This window comes from Trachinotus anak, unplaced genomic scaffold (assembly GCF_046630095.1).
Source record: "Trachinotus anak isolate AG129_WGS33_773 ecotype Australia unplaced genomic scaffold, CSIRO_AGI_Tana_v1 ptg000005l, whole genome shotgun sequence".
Classification (NCBI taxonomy): domain Eukaryota; kingdom Metazoa; phylum Chordata; class Actinopteri; order Carangiformes; family Carangidae; genus Trachinotus; species Trachinotus anak.
In genome coordinates, this window is record NW_027273856.1 from 21,607,170 (window position 1) to 21,626,999 (window position 19,830).

The following is a 19,830-nucleotide window of genomic DNA, read 5'->3' on the forward strand; positions in this document are numbered from 1 at the left end:
TCATTACAACAGAGCATGTGAGGGACATGTGATGCTGCGAATATCTACATGCATGTATGAGTGTGTAGTAGGGTCCAGGCAGGGCACGTGTTTGTTGGAGTAGCAGATGCAGAACACTAATCTGGTGGGACCCCCATAATCTGCCAGGTTTCTGTGTCTGTGTGTGTGTGTGTGTGTGTGTGTGTGTGCGTGTGTGTGTGTTTGGTCCCCAGACAAGCCCCTGCAGCGTGCTCTGCCTTGCTCTGCATTTATCCCCTAAACCACACCCAAACACTGTGAGCGGGTGCTTCTGCACTTTGAGTCAGAAAGTTAAATACCCCAACACTCATGTGTACACAAAAACACACACACACACACACACAGACACCAGATCTGATCCTATTAGCTATTACATCATTGACACACTGGCTCTCACGTGTGGCCTACTTGACTAGCAAAGGAACATAAGACGGAGAATGTGTGGGTCCTTTCTATCTGAATCCAACTGAAACATTCCTCTTATGAAAAGACAACTTGTTAGCTTTCCCAGCGACATGTGTGCCATATGTCAGTGTCTAATCAGTCCCTGAAGTGGTCATGTCATATAGAGAAATACTGATAGTAAGAATTTTTATCTTGCACCATGACACATTTGAAAGGAAAACGTTAAAGTGGAAACCTTGAAATTTTCTCCATGTTCTATCGCATTCTACAATTCTGTTCACATCAGCTGTGACTCATTGGTTTGATCCCATGTAATCACAACAGAGCTGAGCTCTGAGCACTTATTTTCCTGATCTAAACTGGTGTGGAGGAAGTGTGAGAAGTCTGCTCCAACAATTTCCAGCAGCGTGACAGAGCACTGGAGTATCACTAAAATGCAGAGAGAAAATAAACTTATCTCATATAGATCTTTAAATGACTTTTTAAAAGACTACATCTAAATCCTTTCTCCAGTGTCTTACCTCCACCTCGCAGGTGAAGTCGGTCCCGTCCAGTAGGGTCACATGACACACCACCAGTTTCATCTTGGTCTTCCTCACAAGACGAAGAGGAGACTGGAAAATGGAGGTCTGGCCTTCTCCTCCTCCTCCCTCCCCTTCACCTTGCACTTCTCCTTCCTGCTCCTTCTTCTTCTCCTCCTCTACTCCTTCTCCCTCTGCTGTCTCCTTGGTCTCTTCAGGACTTTTCTCAGCACTCTCTTCCACCTTCTCTTCCTTGGCAGGCTGACAGAGTTTGCGAGGTGCGAGAGAGAAAAAAAGGGGGGGGGGGTAACGTCAATTGTTAGAAGATCACAAGGTCTCCCACTGTGGCTGTTACATAAAAACTTCCGATCCTCTTCAAAAAAAAGTCATCATTTGCTCAGCAGCATGAAGGAAATCATCTAAAATCGATTTGTCCAAAGTAAGCAAGAGGAAACACTGTTTTCTCTATCCCTCTCCTTGTGTAATTCCCCTGCATTTGCAGTCTGCATTTGCTCTTTAGAAACTACAGGCGTTTCTTTTGGCCTGATTAGTGAAATGTTGATGTCACTGGGTGGGCCTGGGTGGCTTAATGTGATCGCTGGATGGAACAGTTTATGTGTGTGCATGTGTATGAGGGAGAATGGCTTTGTGTGTGCGTGTGTTTCTCTCTCCCTTTCTCTCTTGGTTGAGCAGCAGTTTTAAACAGTCTGCGTGTCCTGCTGTGCATTGTCAGAGCACCTCCATCTATCTGACAACATTTCACACCTGGATTTCTTATTTAATCCAAAAATGAGGAACTTCATAAAGTCATGTGTTGTACTGACATGGGAGGAAATTTGTTTAGGCAAAACACTTTCACCTGCTTGGGTGGGGGACCAGCATGGTGGTGGATTCACGTCTGTGACTAATAACTAACTTGCTTACATGCCATGCAGTCCTCAATGTAGTGTATCCAACAGAGTTTTGATGCAAATCTAATGTGGAAAATTATGATGTTACACTCCATTCACACTAGAATCAGGAAGGTCCAGCCATTCCTTGTGTATTTATGCACAGTACACAGTTCTTTGCTCAGAGCAGAACAGTACAGGCGATCCAAATTACTGCAGCATGTTCTCTGGCAGTGATGCTCCTCTTTTCACTCAATTGATTAAGTCAAAGGAATAGCTCAACGTTTTGGGAGACATGCTTGTTTGCTTTCTTGCCGATAGTTAAATGAGAAGATCAGTAATGCTGCTGTGTTTACCAGACTATTCCCTTGCTGGGAAACTTCACTTCCTATCTCAGCAGGTTGCCTGGACACCTCGCAGTGATCACAAGATTCCAGACCCAGCCAAGAAAGAGTTCAGCACACCACCCCCTGAAAAACCTGCAACTTGTTTTTACACTACGGTTTTTGTACAAATTAAACAAACCAGATATATGGTGTGTACTGTGTGAGTGGTAGTTATCTTCTCGTCAAACTCTCAGCAAGGAAGAGAATAAATGTATTTCACAAAATGTTAAGCTACTGCTTTAAGGGGTAAGTGTATTTATTGTGTGTGTCTTTAGTTCAGAGGTCCCCCACCCCTGGACCACAGACTGGGACCAGGCATCATAACAATTTTACCAGGCCACAGGGAAACCATGCAATTCAGAAAATCTACTTTCTGTTTGCTTTTGTTTTTATTCTTGTGCTCTCTTGCTCCATCGCCTTCTCTCTGTCATTTTCTAACAGCTGTCAAGGTTTATTTCTGTTATGGGAGGGTAACCAGAGAGATATCAGCCTCAACTAAAACTTTTATGATTTGTTAGACTGCAAGCAGACTAATGGGAGTCCACCTGTCTACTTTATCTCCCAGTGTGTGTACCGGTGGGGTGTGGAGAGCAGTTACATGTGACCAGTACCTCGGTGTCCGCGCTGGCGTTGGAATGAGGTTCTTCCTCCTTTTCCTTCACTTGCTCTGACTTTACTGCCTCCTTCTCTTCCACTTCCTCTGCGTGACCGTTCACTTCTGGGGCAGGCCCCTCCTCTTCCTGTGTCACCGGGCTAACAGCTTCTTCTGTGGGTGGGACCTCCTTGGTTGGAGAGGTCTTCATGAGTCAAGGGAAAAAAACACAGGCATTAAATTCCTAACCTAGATATTTATTAATTTATTCTCATTAGTGATAGGAGCAGAAACATTTTCTGCTGAATAATTTAAGCAGGGTTTTCTGTTCAGTCATGAACAGGGTGAATATACTGTACCTGGCTTTGAGACTTCTGCTTCTTAAGCCATGTTGGCAGGTATCGAGATATTCCTTTTCCCTCTTTCCCCTCTTTCTCCTTTTCTTTCTCCTTCTCCTCTCCCTCTGCGTTCGCTACTTCCTGGGTCTCTTCTGTCGCCTTCTCGGATTGGTCCGGCTGAGCAGCTGACTCCTCTGCTTTCTCCTTCACCTCCGTCTCAGAGCCTGCTTCTGTTGTCATGGTGACAGGTCAACCTGCGGAGAGAGAAAGGAGAGTGATGGAGGAATGATTAGATTTTAAGAAGTATCACATATTGACAAAACTAATCCAAACATTTTCATTATGAATGTTTTTTATATGTATACACATTCTATTTGGGGTTTATTTCATTGGATCGTCACCGGTAAATATGCACCAAAACACTGAAAATAAGATTCTGTGATACTCATATCTTGAATAAGAATGCCAAATTGTTGTGGCTCTTGTTATATGACAGAGAGCTGGAAAAAAGTCTGACTGCCCCACAGATTCTGGCACCAACATTAATTTTTCATGGCGTGGCATGCAACTCCAGATTTTAGTCTGGAGTATCTTTTATAAATGAGCCATGTGGTCACACAGTTTCTAGCTTTGAGTGCAATCAATGTTTTCTTCACAATAAGAGATGGATAGCATGTTAGACAAAGAAAATATATATGGATATCAATAAATATAAAGCTAATAGGCACCTTAGTCATGTCATGTAAACAATACAACACCAAAATTAAATACATTAGGGTCACATAAGTTTATGATCATGGTCCTTTATCTCACAGCTGTTAGTGCATGAGCTCATAGCTGTTTGAAACATTAGCTCTTGGGTTGGCCTGTCCCTTTTACCCGAGTACAAAAACACAAGAGTTTAGGATGTCATTCTGTCACCCTGAGCTTCATCTGGGTCAACAGCTCAACAGCTGGTTACAAGCAGTCACGCACGGTTGTGCACACGCATAGACACACAGTGAAAGAGGGTGAATTATTCAATTCTTAATATCTGAGTCATTGCTTTTACCCTGCAGCTGTGGTCAACACACACACACACACACACACACACACACACACTCTTCAACCCAAATATCTTTGGCAGCACTGTCCACACACACCCAATCAAAGCAACAGACATAGTTATTCAGCATGACACTAATGTGCTGATAACACTAGATGACCACGACATAGGTCTTGAGGGCAAGGTGCAGTCAGGATGTGCACTGTTACCCACTCAGTGTGTCTACCTACAAACACAAGCTGCTCTGGTCTGTGTGTGTTTATGTGTGTGTGTCTGTGTTGACTGAAGGTTAGACATTATTCATAGACTATTAAAGTCATTGTCATCCACCGTCCTTAAGTCTTGCTAACCATGATTTTCTCCATCACCCACACTGTGTCTCTCTGACCTTCTCCCTCTGAGTTTATTATTCGTTACATCGTCTGCATTTTACTTTCTGACCATCTTACCAGCAACTGACTTTCTCTTTTCTGCCCTGTCACCTTCAATAAGAGAGGACACACACACACACACACACACACAGTGCAGCAGTGGTGTGTAGGGAGGGGGCGGGGGTAAAAATAGAACAGGTCTCCTTACGCATGATAGGCTAATGAGGTAGGGAGAGGAGGAGGCGAGATGGCTAGAGAGGGGTGTGTGTCTTGGTTCGTGCAAATGTCAGAGAAGCACTTGTGTAGGAAGAGAAGACAAAAGACGAATGCTACTGACTTATCTCGTATAAAGAGGGAATCCCTGTGACATTACACCACACATATAGGGATATCTTTCTTTTTGTCAAAGTCTATGAAAAGACCAAAGCCTCGAATGTATTTGGTCTGTGTCTAAATACTTGTGCTTTGTATCAACAAACTGTTTATAACACAGTCAGTGCATGGATGCAACAGCATGCTCAGTGTCATTTGACAGAGCTGTTACAGGAGAAGCAGAGTTTAGTTAGTAATCAACATACAGTATATGTACAGTCAATCTCTGGGGGATTGATCTATTCTGAACTACTGAGACACTGACCAAAGTGAAGCTGTGTATCAAGCAGGCAAGATCACAGTGTTACACAGGGTTTTAAATTTTAAATCCACATATTTTGTCCCCGTGTGTGAGGTGATACTTCTTCCATGAACCCAACCCTAAAACAGAGCCATCTAAACTGGTCTGTCACTACCTACTAACTGCAGTTCCCACTCCTCGGAGACACTGTGTTTCTCAATAGACTAGCTACTAGTGTGTGTGTGTGTGTGTGTGTGTGTGTGTGAGTGAGTTGGCATCAGAGGGTAGCTTTTTGCAAGATGTTCGTCACGGCCACTTTGGCCTGCTTTAAACTGGCCCCTTCTCTCTACAACTGTTTAACACCGGGAACCTTGTTCTACCTCTCTCACAACTTTCTAACCCTCCCTCTCCTCATCTCTTTCTCTTTCTCTCTCTCTCTCTACATCTCTTTCTATCTTTCCCAGCTACTCTTCAACCCAGGGTGCCTCTTTCGCTTTTTCACTAAATCTCTACACTCATCTCTCTCCTCTCCCAATCCCTTTTTTCCAGGCCCCCTTTCAATCCCCTCCAATCGCCCGCTCGCATTATCTCCCCCTGAAGCCCCTCCTCTTTCCCTCTTCTTCCCACAGTCCATTTAAACAATGGCGGCGGCATTATTACAGCCTCTCTTCATATATATACTAACAAGTACACAGTGAACAGTTTGGCAGGAAAACCATCTGTATAGCATCTCATATACAACAGCAGGTCAGGAAACTGGCCGTCATCGCAGTCAAGTATTCCCGTATGTGACTGCGGCAGCAGGTTCATATAAACGGGGTCGAGCGTGGGTTAAACATGCTTTTAGGAGACCTGAGTCATAAACTCACCTCCTCTACGGAAAGAGTTGAACTGTCTATCTAGAGGCAACTCCTGTACTAACTGAGTGTTATGTTTTACCCGACTATTTCGCAGTCAATTAGCAGCGATCAAGTAACCCAGTTTCCCTGCAGATTCATGATAAACAGACACACACACAGCTAGTCTTTCCAGTGTGCGCAAACAAGAGGGATGTTTTCCTTAGTCAACTTAGTCAATCTTTCCCTCAGTTTCTCTCCAGTACTCACTTAGATTATCTTATGTCTAGGCTTACATATGTGCTAGCAACTTGCCACTGGAAGCAGCTTCATCAGTATTTATTTTCAGCTTTAGTTCGTATTTTTAATCTTATTATTTCCGTGAGTAAACTCATCTGTTTGATATGGTCTGCTTTCAGTGAGTGGATGTTGCACATGACTGTCACACCAATGGAAACGTACCAAAGATGGAAAATTAACCTTTTACAGTCTTTATGACGTTTATAACTTTAGTGAACTAACGTTTACTGCTGTACTCGACAAGAGAGTAAATCTCAGCCAAGTACATGTTACACCTGCCCTTTTTTTCTAAATTTAAATGACAGGTTGAATAGCTGGTTAAATAAACTATTGGACCAAACTAATGGCCTTACCTATTGTCGTTTCTGTTGCTCTCTCCTCCACTGTAACTCCTTTCCTTTTGCCGCTTCCCTTTACTTCTTCTCACCTCCTGTTTTTCTTTGTTTGTTCTCACTTTCCTTTTTCTCTTTGACCTTTCCCTGCCTTTCTTAACGTCTGCCCACAGCTCTCTGTTCCAGTTCCTTTCCTTAACCTTCGCTTCCCACTTCTTAGCAAACGCCTGTCCTACAAACTGTCATTGCCATTTTCTCTCCTCCTCCATCCTCTCTCGTCTCCCTCAGAGCTCTGCTTCCCCCTGGGACGATCGCGCTCACAGAAACGAGGGCAGAAAACGAGAGAGAACAGAGAGGGGTTGGGTGGGATGGGGGAGTGGAGATGGCGAAGAAGAGTGTGTGAGAGAGAAGAGTGAGGCCAGAGAGATGGAGAGGTGGAAGATGGATGTAGGAGAAAAGGGAGCTGAAGACCCCACCCACTGTGCATGCCTACTGTGCCAGATCCCTAATGGACACATAGCATGGAAATGGAAATTACACTTCCTCAGCTGTTTTTTTCATGTCCATTCATGTTTCACTACATCCAAGGGAGGCTCCTCTTTCAAGTTCTTACTGTCAAGCAGTCCACAATCTTTCCTTCATTCCTCCAGAACACTTATCAGAAACAGTTGTCCCTCTCCAAGACATTCCCACTTTCTTAAACAATCACTTCAAACTGAAACACTAGTCTCGTTTTCCTGTTCTCAATCCCACAGAGATATAATATTCAGCCATTACATCATTACTTCATGTCCTTGGCGTGCAAAAGTTAGCAACTCCATTAGACATCCTCCAAGAAAGAAAAAATAAATAAGCAGATACACAGAATACGTCTTGGACAAGATGTGCATTTCAATCCAGCTGTTTTTAAGCACATTTTCAATTTACGCAAAAAAAAAAAAGAAAAAACCTGAGAGGAAATTACAAAAATTTTAAAAACTCTACGCATGGGAGAGGTGAAAAAGCTGGTTTATCAATAAAAGGTAAATGTATCCAAGTGGAAACAACTTCAGCAAATACATGATGACATACAGAAATTATTTGATTTAAATGTCACTCAAGCTTTCGCTCCAGGAGACAAAAAATAGCAGCAGATGAAAACATCATGCACATGTGGACTGATGAACATTCTTTGAATTAATTCAAGGAACCGTTTCCATTGTCCAGTGTGCTCTCCGTCACCACGCTTTCCATCATGTTGATACTATACTGCAGCTGCATGAGTGAGGCAAACACACACAACGGCTCCTCCACTTACAACTTTATTGCTGTCTCACTGGGCTTCATGGTTTGTCGTCATAGCAACAACTTCATGACCTGGCCTGTGGCCAAGAGATAAAATTTTATGAGAGACAGGCACAGGATTGAGTACAGAAGTCAGAAAAGAGAGAATGGACAGCATTAACTTGCTGGCTTTCGCATTCATGCTCATTTACCACATGATAAAGCAGAGGTGACCACTTTCAGTCATTAAAAAAAAACATATCACTCTATGGGGGAGGGTGGGGATAGACAAGAGGAGGAACTGGTTTCCATGGCAATGACATTCATGGACAACAACAATAAATCCCAATGGAGACAAGAGATTACCACAGCAAAAATACAGATTAGTGGACGAGCGTAGAAGTGACAAAAGAGATTATGAGTGTGCCTAAACCCATTTCAAACCACATCAGATTTCCAGCAGATATTACATGGTGGATCTACAGCAACTGCAACAGCTACTTTTCACTCTCCCCTCATCACTGATGCACCACACCCAACAGAAAAGGGTGCTGGGATTACAACACATCTCCAGTGTATACCCCTGTGTGTTTCTAACTACCAATTCTACAACTTCCAGGTCATTTTTAGTCAACCCTGAAATTGTGTTCGCTGCAGCTAGTTGCAGGTACCTCTACAAATTAACATGACATTTATTCCACTATGCGACAAGCTTCTTCAGTATTACTCTGTACATGATGTGCCAATCAAGACAGAGGAACACCTATGAGCGCCACATCACTCAGCCCACTTCCCAAGTACCAAAGGGGCCAATTGATAAACTTTTCACAAAGCCAGGGGGCAGAGAACAGAAAAACACCCATCTATCTGATTGGCTTGGCTGCATTTCCAAACTAGGAAATGAGAGCAACACCAAACCCAATTGCATTGTGTGATTAAAATGTAATATGTTGTCAGTGATTCAGAGGTGTGGAACTGGGTTAACCAGCCTGTGTGTGTCAGCAGTAACAACTGTTATTATGTCAAAACACTATAAATAGTATTCAGTGTGTGCACATGCGTATTAGTTGACAAGTGTATTAGCTGGTTTCTACGCCATATCACACACATTCCAGCATAATACCACCCCACCTACACTGAAGACATACTATAATGATATCATATCACACACACACACACAAACAGGAAGAGCACAGATTAATTTCAATTTAGCAAAGTAATGCTGGATAAATATGGGTGTACTACTGAAGCCCCAGTACTGATCGTAATATCTACCACTACAAAGTTAGATCTGATTAGTTTTTCAGGATTAAGCTCCACATCGCACACTTTTAGGCAATTGCCCACTTACAATGAAGACACTAGACAAATGAGACAGGATGTAAGAGACTTCTGAACAGAGTTTGCTACCTTTTAATTTAATTTTGTGCTAAATGAAACATTAGGGGGTCACCAAAGCTATTACAATTCATACCAAGCACACTTTGCAGATCAAACAATTCAAGGCAATCATTTGACAAGGCAAACAGTTGATGAGAGATTCCACACGAAAGCAAAAATTTCAACCTCATTGTGGCGCTAGAAGAAAAGTTAGGACATGACAAAAGTCAGTGCAATTCATCATCTGGGGAGCTTAAATGTCTGGAAGTAATTTCATGGCAACACATCAAATAGTCAAACATTTTATTCTGGACTAGAGTGATGGACCAACCAATAGACCAACAAGCCAACATTGCCATCCTTAGATCCACACAACTAACATGACTTGAAGATGACATGAAGTGCAACATATAACAACAATGCTTGCAATTCCCTGCAAACTGACTAAATGCCAATAACAGTATTTAACCAACATGTTTAACCTATAAAACTCTCCTGAAATATACGCATAACCACCACTTTATCCCCAAAGCTGGATATCATTCAGTCACTTTGTTTGTGTCATTCCAATGTTTACATGCTCATAACGCTGTGTGTTAAAAAACAGTTCCAGTCTTTCAATTGAGCTGCAGAGGTTGTTTATGAAAGCTGGTGTACACTCAGTGCAATGGGTTCCAATAAAAGCATTGGAAATCGATTGGCCTTCACACAGCTGAGACTAATGAATTAAAAACCCAATCCTGCAGATCACACTGGGACATCCCAAATGTTGAGCACTGATGCAACAAGCTAACAGCTTTACAAACTATCCCTCCAACAGTCCTACAGCTGACAGTTACTGAGCCCCAGTTTGGTTTTGAAATAACCACACTCACACTGAGTGGAGAATCCTAATCTGTGCTGTTCTCTTGTTCGAACTGTCCATCTGTCACACAACAAGACATCCATACACACACAGATATACCAAACACACAGATATGTGCCTGCAGACGCACACACATATAAACGGATACTAAAACATATGGAAACATGTGCTCAGAGAATCACTGATAAACACACTAGCTATAGGTTTATGTTTTCAATCACACAATCACACACACACACACACACACACACACACACAGCTGGTGTGAAAATTCTGAACATGCACGCCCCTTTACACTGCACTCTGACCCTGAAACTGCGGATTACACAAAGGATAATCCCTGTGTATGTTTGTGTGTCTGTCTGCCTGTCTATCCATTCATCCCTTCATCTTACTCTCTGCCTGTGCCTCTACTTCCATCCACACCTGACATCAACCTTTCACTGGGCTGAAACAACACAAACGCTCCCTCGTACCTCTTTGCTGCCTTCAATTTGAGCTAAGTGAATGGTCTAAAATGAAAGGTCAGTTTATAAGTGATGTTTAAATGACCAACACTATGTCATTTGTTCTGTTACTGTGTTATTAGTGTCAACTCAAAAGTGCTATTGTCAGCCGTAAAACTCTGTAGCGTAAAACCGCTACACAACATTAGGCCCCCCCATTTACTTCTATGCTCCTTCTATTCAGGACTACAAAACACTCCAAGAACACTGCAAAGGCCTAATTCTAATGTTATAATATTATTATAATAATATTATTATTATCTGCAAATAATTATTTTTAATTTTTTTTTACTGGTCAATATGTTGCTTTTGTTTGGATTGGTCACTTACTAAAAATGCCCATCAACAATTTCTCAGAGCTCAAAATCAGGTTTTGAAATTACTTGATGTGTTTAACTCACTTTCCAACACTTAAATCCAATCAATTTACAATGATACAAAACAGACAAAAGCAGCAAATGCATATTTTGGAAAAACTGGAACTAGCAAATGTCTTGCCTTAGTGCTTGTTTTTTGGCATTTACTCCATTTCTTGGACCTCAAAGTAAAGTCAATATTCTAATCATCAAATTTATCGTAAAAATTAAATAAAATGAAAATATATTTTATCTAATCTCCTAATGTCAAGTCTTTCTCTCTCTCTCTCTCTCTCTGTCTCTCTCTGTGTGTGAGAGAATAATGGGTCAGCTCATAACTACTATTGTTAACTGCTAAACTCCCCTATTCAGCGATTAAAGCAGTCAGGCGCAAGTGCCCTGTCTGTGTGAACGTGAGTGTGTGCGAGACAAAGAGTGAAAGTATGGGTGGGTCACACGAGTGCACATGAGGAGAGGAGATACAGTTTACCATGTGTGCGAGAGGGATTGAAAAAACAGGAAAAAAGGAGAGAAAGAAAGCAGGCATTAGCTGGGAGGAAGAGAAAGAGTGTGTGAGTGAAAGGAAAAGACAGACAGCTCAACCGCACAGCTCAACGCAGTCCCTCTCTCTTTCACTCTTCTAGCAGTGGGTGTGGTGTTACTATGGCAACATACATCCCATAGAGGGTGGTAGCAACAGGTGCTCTGGCAAAACAAATGACTTCATGAGCATTAGGGCTCATTTCTACGGCTGCCTTGTGTGGCAACTTGATGCAGATGGGGTGAAAAACATCTGGATCATCAAGTATTGATTGGAACAGACTGAAAGCTTTGCTGTTAGCAAACTGCCAAAACATGGTTTCTCAATCGTGACAGTAGATTCAATACAAAAGTCATTCAAAATGATTTCTCTCAACCTATTCTTACAGCAGTGATCACAAAATACAATCGTGAGACTGCAAAGTGCTCCAGCACATCACCAGCTCATAGCCGTCTGCCAGTAATTTCCTAACTACTAACCTTAACCCCTAAGTCTAAAATTAGGCATTCCCCCTGTGAACACCATAAGATGTCCTCATTTTTAGAACATCATCCTGTTTTCACAATTACTGTGAGGACATGTTGCCTCCATAATCCAGGCACACACTCACACATTGTCACGTGAAAAATGCTGCAGTAACCAGCTCTTCACTCAATGACATGACCAGAAAGATTTACTTAGGTGCCTAGTATCAGTTAATCCCAGACCAGTGACCTCTGACCTCTAACCAGGAAACGGGAAGTGCTCCCTCCTCCCGTTTCCCCTGGTTAATCACCCATCCCTGTATCTTTATCTTCAATTGTCATTTTTAGCCATACATGTCTCTGTCTGTGGCTCCCTAATTAGAAACTTTTCAACATAAAAACAGGAAATGACAACGTTAAAAACATCTGTACAATCAAGCTATTCTACCTCGCTCTGAACTGTTTTGTTCTCTGATGAAAGTCTGGCCTGCTCTACTCACTGGCCTTTGTTTGACTAACCTCTGTAACTTAACAGGTTTTATTATAAAGGGTTTCTTTATTCAGTCTTTGTTAAAGGCTAGAATGTGTTCCTGAACTGTTCTGTCCATGCTATGAGAAGAAGATGAAACAATGATTAAAATGATCCCATTGGACTTTGAAAGCTTCAGATTCAGATTCATTCAACATCTGGCATTTGCACTTTATTTACGATTACAAGAAAGGTTCCAAGAAACCACACACCTTGGCTGAGTCTGAAATCAGTCCTTATTTACCATATAGCGTTTAGTGTCCTGCATTTTATTTGAGTTTCCATATTCTGAGTATGGAAATTTATAGACAGAGTACATTATCATCCCAAAGCAAAACTGAAGAATTGTGAAACCTGCTAGAATCCACTGTATTGTGCTCTCAAGAATTTCACAATGAAACAAAAAAAGTAGTGTAGACAGCACTTACACTACTTTCCAAAAATTACTGTTGTGCAACTCTCCAGTCAACAGTGATGATACAAAATAAATCATTAGTTGGTGTCCCAAATCTCAGTTTAGCGCTCACTACTATGTCTACTATGTTGGGAGTGGTGAATGAGCGAACAAGGGAGTGATTTCAGACACAGCACTGGTTTAGGAATACAATGATGCTACAACAGTACATAGTATATGGATGATTTACACGCACTGGCAGGTGTAGTTTTGTGAAGAACCTTACCAATAACTAGGTAGCTAAGCAATAGGCTGCTGCTCTAGATGTTTACTCTTGTTTTGAGTTAAGCTAACTAGCCACACAGTCTCTTGATTCTTGTGTTTAATGTCAATTAAAGACAAGATGAACCAGACACTATGAACCAATTCTTACCCTGGACATGGATGGATGTGTCCATCTCATTATCATATAAGGAAAATCAGTACAGTCGAAGCAAACACTAGTCGATGAGGGAAGCCTTTATTACTTGGCAATAAAATAATAAACAGCACTATATATATAGTACAATGAACAGCAACAACAACTTCTTCACGTCACTTCTACACTCCATTTTAATTATCTAACTATTAGTATTATTTATTAATGCATTAAGTAACATTTTTGACATGTCCGACAAACTTTTGGAGCTCCGTCTTATCGCCCCTGCCCTGTATATTTTTGACCTGTGGGAAAGACTGTCTACTGACCCTGCTTTCTGTCAGTCTGAATCTCCCCCTCACTCACACACATACACACACACAGTTCACTGGGTTCTTTACACACTTTCCAAAATGTTTTACAAACTTCAGAGCCTCTCAAAAGCAACTAATGAGAGCAAGTTAGCAAGTCTACTCTCCCTCTCAACCTTCTTGCCCCAGACACTCCTCTCACTTCCTTTTCCTCCCCCTCCCACATGATTCCTCTCTTCTCTTATTCACAAGCCTTTCTGACTTTTTTGACAGACTGAATGAATGAATGAACAAATTAATGAATAGTCATCACATGATGAATGAATTAAGTGAATTAATTGTTCAATGGATGGATGAATGAATGAATCCATCAATCACACAATGAAAGAATGACAGAATAAATGAATGACTAATGGTAAAAATAATCAGTCTTTGTTGATTATTTTCTCAGAAAGTTCTCATGGAAAAAAATAAATCCCTTATATCCTTTGCTCAGTCCATGTTATCCTACTCGCTATGATATCAACTTTATCAAAGTTTTCCAATGTTAAAGAATTTTCTATCAGTAATGTTATACATATAGGAAATATAAGAAATAAATACAATATATATTATTATTATTATATTATTAATATAAATATAAGTAAACCTAAACCTGTAAAAATAAACATAAATGTTACTTCATTAACATTTTGTTAAAGATATTTAGATCAATGTATTAAAATTTGCTTTCAAAATTACTTCTACGGTATATTATATTATTTCGTTTTTTGGGGTTTTTTTTGCTTTTGCAATCGTCGTATGTTCTTGGTCAAACAGATTTCAACCACAACATTATCAATTCTTCTGCTGATGAAACCTCTGCGCCAACATTTCCTCGCGTTGCTCCCTAAGATGCGGCCTTTAAAAGATGAAGGCGCTGCCCTGTCCTGCCATGCTCTGTTCAGCCTCTCTGTGAGAATGTGACCCTATGCTGATTAATCTGTTTTTAACTATGTTTGGAGCCCTGCCAAAGCCACAGGCCCACGCTCTCTCCCTCTGTTTTTTATTCTGTCGTTTCTTTCAGAACTGGACACTTGCTGGGGAAGGCAGTTTGCCCTCTCTGATGTAAAATGTTACCCTTTAATACAAGCATTTTCTGGTCTCCTTCAATAGATCCACTCATTTAACAAAAAGAAAAAAAAATCACATCTCCACAATTTAGATAGATCTCGTAACCTCTATTCTATTTAACTCTGTTAAGCTTATTGGCTCAACACAATTAAAATAACCCTGAATTCTTACTTTACCATTATGTATTTCAGATTTCTCATTTACATTTTTTGGCATTTAGCTGACCTCCTCCATCACACGTCCTTAACATCTCTATCCCTCTTTCACTCTCCTCCCCTCTTCCCCCAAAGCCTCTGTGGCCGTATTAAGCTGAGCATTGCACTACAGTTTCCATTCATCCATGCCTCTCTGATCTTCTCTGTGTGAATCCGAACCCTGTGGTGCCTGCTGGCCAAGCTGCCCTGAAAGCAAGAGGCTAATACTCCCCAGTCACGGCTGACTGATAGACTGCAGAATATGTCCACCTTAGTAATTGTTGCGACTGTCCCGATGTCACTACAATGCAGGAGATGAAAGCCTTGACGTGTACTTTGTAGGTATAGTAGCGATCACTTTCGTAGACTGGAGCAGAGCAAAGAAAGTGTCTTGAATTAGATTTGTGACTTTCTGCTTTGGATGATTTCTTTTTGTTCTATACACGCTACTTTTCTAAAAAACAGTCACCACTGGCCACTCAAAGTGATGTGAGACAGTAGGACTATGTATGTGTGTCTGAGCTGATGTGACGTGTTTTGCTCCTGTTGATCGCACAGGGGTCAGGATGAAAATGCACACACACACACACACACACACATACACACACACAGGGATGTTCCCATAGCCTTTCCGAATGGTTAAGCAATATCTCTCACTCTCTCTGTCGCTCTCACTCAGTCTCTCCTTCACTCTTACTCATTTCCTCTCCATTTGTTTCTGCCTTCCCTCCCTTTCTCCTTTGGTCACTCCATCTCCACTTTCCCGTTTTCCTATTTTTGCTTCCCTGTGTCTCCCAAACTTACTATTGAACCCCTCACAAGGTGAGGATGAGAAAAAAGAACAGACGGGGTATAGTGTGTGGGCATGTATGTGCCTTGTAGTGTTTGCCTTAAGCTAATGCATGAGTGAAGACATGCCATAAACGGTTTGCAAGTGATAAAATATTAATAAAGAAAATTTAAAAAACAATTCCATATTCCCCCCTTAGACAAAGACCCTAGTTAGTCCCCTTATCACAATAAGACAGTTCTTCATCATCAGTGCACCTGTTTTACCATTACTTTAATTTACAGTGCTCCAATAACCCAAGTTTATGATAAAGCTTAGACTGGGAAGAGCCAACCTACTGAACACATATTCAAAAGCATCATTTCATAAGATTCACAAATCCCAAATGACTGGAAATGACAACGGCAATATAGAGAAGAAAAACCGAATCATGCTCTCATTCTAGCTAAGCCACAGTTAGTTCCAGCTACCTTTAATGAGCAGATTCTCCCACCAGAACAACCAATTAAGGCTTCTCATTAGTGGGTTTGACAGAGCCGCTACTGTTCTACACATCCTGAGAGTCTGAGAATGAACATGGCACTGATGATTATAGATAAACTATACACACAGAGAGGGGCCTGACAGGAACAACACAGCAGAGTGACATACAGTACATGCTCACTGCCGGCTTCCCCGTAAAGCTTTCCAAACCAAGAACCCTTTCTGCTAAAAAAAAAAAAAAAAAAAAAAAAGATTAAAAAATATTCTGAGTAAAACATATTTCAATGCATACTTTATTCTATGTGGCTATATATACATACATGCAGTAAAAGCTGTAACCTATATTCAAGTGGATTTTCTTGTACTTGACTGAAAGTGCACCTACATGAGCTGCTGTACCACGTAACCTGAAAACCTGTAACACAATACAATAAAATACAATAGCCCTGCAGAAAAGAATGCCTTTGTGAGGCATATAATGCTCAATTGCAAGGAGGAGTGTGAAATCAACTCTTTGGCAATTGTTGGGTGTACAATCTGTGCTGTTGTTGTTTTGGGCTGCATTATAACTTTATTGTTCAATGAGGCTTTACAACAAGTCAAATAAGTACTTTTTTTAACTAACTATTTTCTTGCTGTTGCCTTGTCTTCTCAAATATTGTACTGGTCTATATGTTATTCTGCCTGTTTTTTGTTCACTTTAAAGCAAGATTCAAGCTCTCTATTTTTCAGCAGTTTCTTATTGTGAACTTTTTTCCGTGGTCAAACTCAGCAGTGACAAAACGTTTCATTGTAGAAATGTATTGTGGGTTGGCAGGACAAGAAAAACTGACATTAATGTAGAGCGCTGGCCAGATGATGATTCTTTTCTATAATTTGCTCAGCTCCACAGGGTTTCCACCTGGGCTCTTAAAGAGGTTTAGGTCATAGCATCACCATCATGGGATAAGCTTTATGCAAGTTCGCAGTCCAATCCTTCATATCCAACATTAATATGGAAAGCAGCTACCATGACTAAAAGATTCTAGCAGTATATCTGGGAAGTTAAACATGACCAGCTATTTTTAGCTGGCATGCTTGGGTATTTTGGAAGTTATTCAGGACAAAATCTGACTTGGCGATTGCTCTGTACTTTAAAATTACATGTCATCATTCACAAAAAAGTAAATTGTTACAATGACAGAAAACATATTGTCTAGTTCTTAAGTCTCACACACTGTACGCCACCACTATGACTTTGTCCCTGCCCTCATGTCCTCCATTTCTACCCAACCTACCTTCCCTTTCCTCAGAGGTGAAAAGACAAGAAGACCATAGGCACCAAAGCTGAGTTGTGCTGATTAAGGTGATGAGTAGTTGGCCACACAGACACGTAGTTAGAGGTGAATTTAAGGGTGATTGTTAGTACCGTAAGTGCATAGCTTGGTTCACTAATATTAGTCTGTCTGAGTCTGTGTCAGTTTCACACATCAAATACTGAACTGCAAAAGACACCTATTTGATAGTTATTGATGAAACCATGTATGATTGTTCTAAAAGAGTCAGATGTTCAGAGATTGGTTTAATGCATTTAAATTAAAGTATTTAATGTAATCAATGCTTGCCAGTTGCCGCTGACCTTTTACACGTCAGCACAATCTCAGCTCAGTCCAGTCTGTTAGTTTGTTGGCCTGCCTGCCTATCTGTCTGAGAACCACTACAGCCCTCGCCTTCTGTCAAAGTATGAGTCTGTCCGGCAAACACACGTGAAAAGTAATGTACACCATGTCAGCAGACAAATCAATGAGAAACTAAGATATCTTAACAGAAATGGGGGTGTAGTCAAAACTGAAACAAAATTAACTTCAGAGAGCTTAAAATCCATTTTCAGACTTTGATATCAATCCTTTACTGAAGAAATGTCCCATGCATGATATGATACACATCATCCTTTATTTACATGGTCATATTAAAAAGCAATGAGAGTTGTTTATAAAGTAAAAATGTCAAATAGTTTTCAGATTATAACCCTAAAATTGAAGAAGTTGCCTCCTCTTGTGTGGTTCACATCTTGATGAATTGAAGACCATCTTTTCCGGATGGTAATTCGCCATCCCGTGTTTTATTTTACCACATCACCAGACGAAACCCATCCTTCAAAATCAGTAAACAAACGTCAACCATGGGAAACTGCATTTCCCAAACATCTCTTTAAACCACTCTCCAACATGAAACCATATGAAACGACTATCAGTCCTGGGGGGGGAAACAGCGTGTCCTCTAGCTGAGTTACTGTCGCACGAAGCTCTGCCCGGGACACATGGGAATGGACACACAAGTAACGCCGCTAAACAACAACAACAACAACAACAGATAAGTTAGCCAAAAAATAAATGTTCCAGTTGTTCCCAGCAGCTTGAGGCTCACTTGCAAATGTTTGTTTACTTAAGCAGCTACACGAATCGTCCCGCTGAAACGGAGGCGGATGTTTGAACAGTGCTTTAGACGTAACGACGACGCTAGCTTGGTCGGAGGCAACTCACCGTCAACGTAACGGTAGAATTCACCTACACCAGGAAACACAACCGCTTCCAGGGTCTGTTCATTTACTACATTACTTCCTAAACATGTGAGTTACGCCTGTTTTGCCGAAGCTGACCGTTTCCACGAAGCCTTTGGTGCTGACCACACGAAACACACCCGAGCGAGATACAGCGGAACATGAAAGTAGTTTAGGTGATGATAACAGGGATAATACGGGAGAAGATAGGCGCCATCGAGGGTACGGCTGCAACCCAGGGTAACGGATTTCACAGGGAAACATGATGTTTGTTTGACTATTTAAAAAAAAAAAACTGCCTCTACTCATTGTGGCTGTCAGTACAGATTGAGTACCTCTAAATTTGTCGCACGAAAATCGGTCTATTAAATGAATAAATCGAAAAAGTGTTGAACCAGCGACAGTTACTGATGTATAAATCACGTGATTTAAAAGGAGGTAAAATCAAACGTTACCTGTTGCAGTTTCTGACGATGCGTATGAGGAACTTCTCCAAACGTGGCCTCTCACTCTGTCCTCCTCCAAAAAAATAACGCACGTCCCACTATCTCAGCCTCCAAAAATCTCCACTACAGTCCACACCGACAATCTGGCCGGGGCTCAAACCAGACGTGTCCGTCATCCCCCCCAAGAACCGCCCCATACAGTGAAAAACATCTTTTAGCCGTCTCTCATTGGCTCAGAGGGATTACTGTATTGGATATCGAAATGTGATTGGTCGCCTGAGCTGTCCATTCGCGTTAGAGGGACGTTCGATGCAGATGTGGCAGCGGTAGTGTGGCGAGGCGGCTCCCTCTAGGGTTCAAACAGGGTCACTGCAATATGTTGATGGTGTATTCATTTATTTACACATTTTTCAGTGCAGATTTTCTTTTTCCGGACCACTCTTGCAACCGCCATTGGAATAGAAATTTGGGTAAGAGCAAGTTAAGTTTTATAATTGAAAGTTACAGCCTCCTTTTTAAAAAAAAATTGTATTGGTTATTGACAGAAGTTGATGCATCTCACCTGTTTTTTTTGTTTGAGTTTGTTTTTTT

General features: G+C 41.2%; 1 protein-coding gene across 11 annotated transcripts in view; it reads right to left on the reverse strand.

Moving 5' to 3' along the window:
- Positions 1 to 19,445, reverse strand: part of epb41l2 (erythrocyte membrane protein band 4.1 like 2) — a 51,096-nt gene extending 31,651 nt beyond the window's left edge. For 5 of the 11 annotated variants that reach the window (XM_071478924.1, XM_071478923.1, XM_071478918.1 and 2 more), the window contains exons 1-4: positions 19,249 to 19,432; positions 3,172 to 3,404; positions 2,832 to 3,017; positions 945 to 1,205 (exon numbers count right to left, since the gene is read on the reverse strand). In XM_071478924.1, coding sequence (XP_071335025.1) covers positions 945 to 1,205; positions 2,832 to 3,017; positions 3,172 to 3,390 — 666 coding nt within the window. In that variant the 5' untranslated portion in view covers positions 3,391 to 3,404; positions 19,249 to 19,432. Of the gene's footprint in view, positions 1 to 944; positions 1,206 to 2,831; positions 3,018 to 3,171; positions 3,405 to 6,668; positions 6,966 to 19,248 lie in introns of those variants that run through there. The other 6 variants (XM_071478919.1, XM_071478917.1, XM_071478925.1 and 3 more) reach the window with 4 other exon arrangements.
- Positions 19,446 to 19,830: the final 385 nt, after the last annotated feature.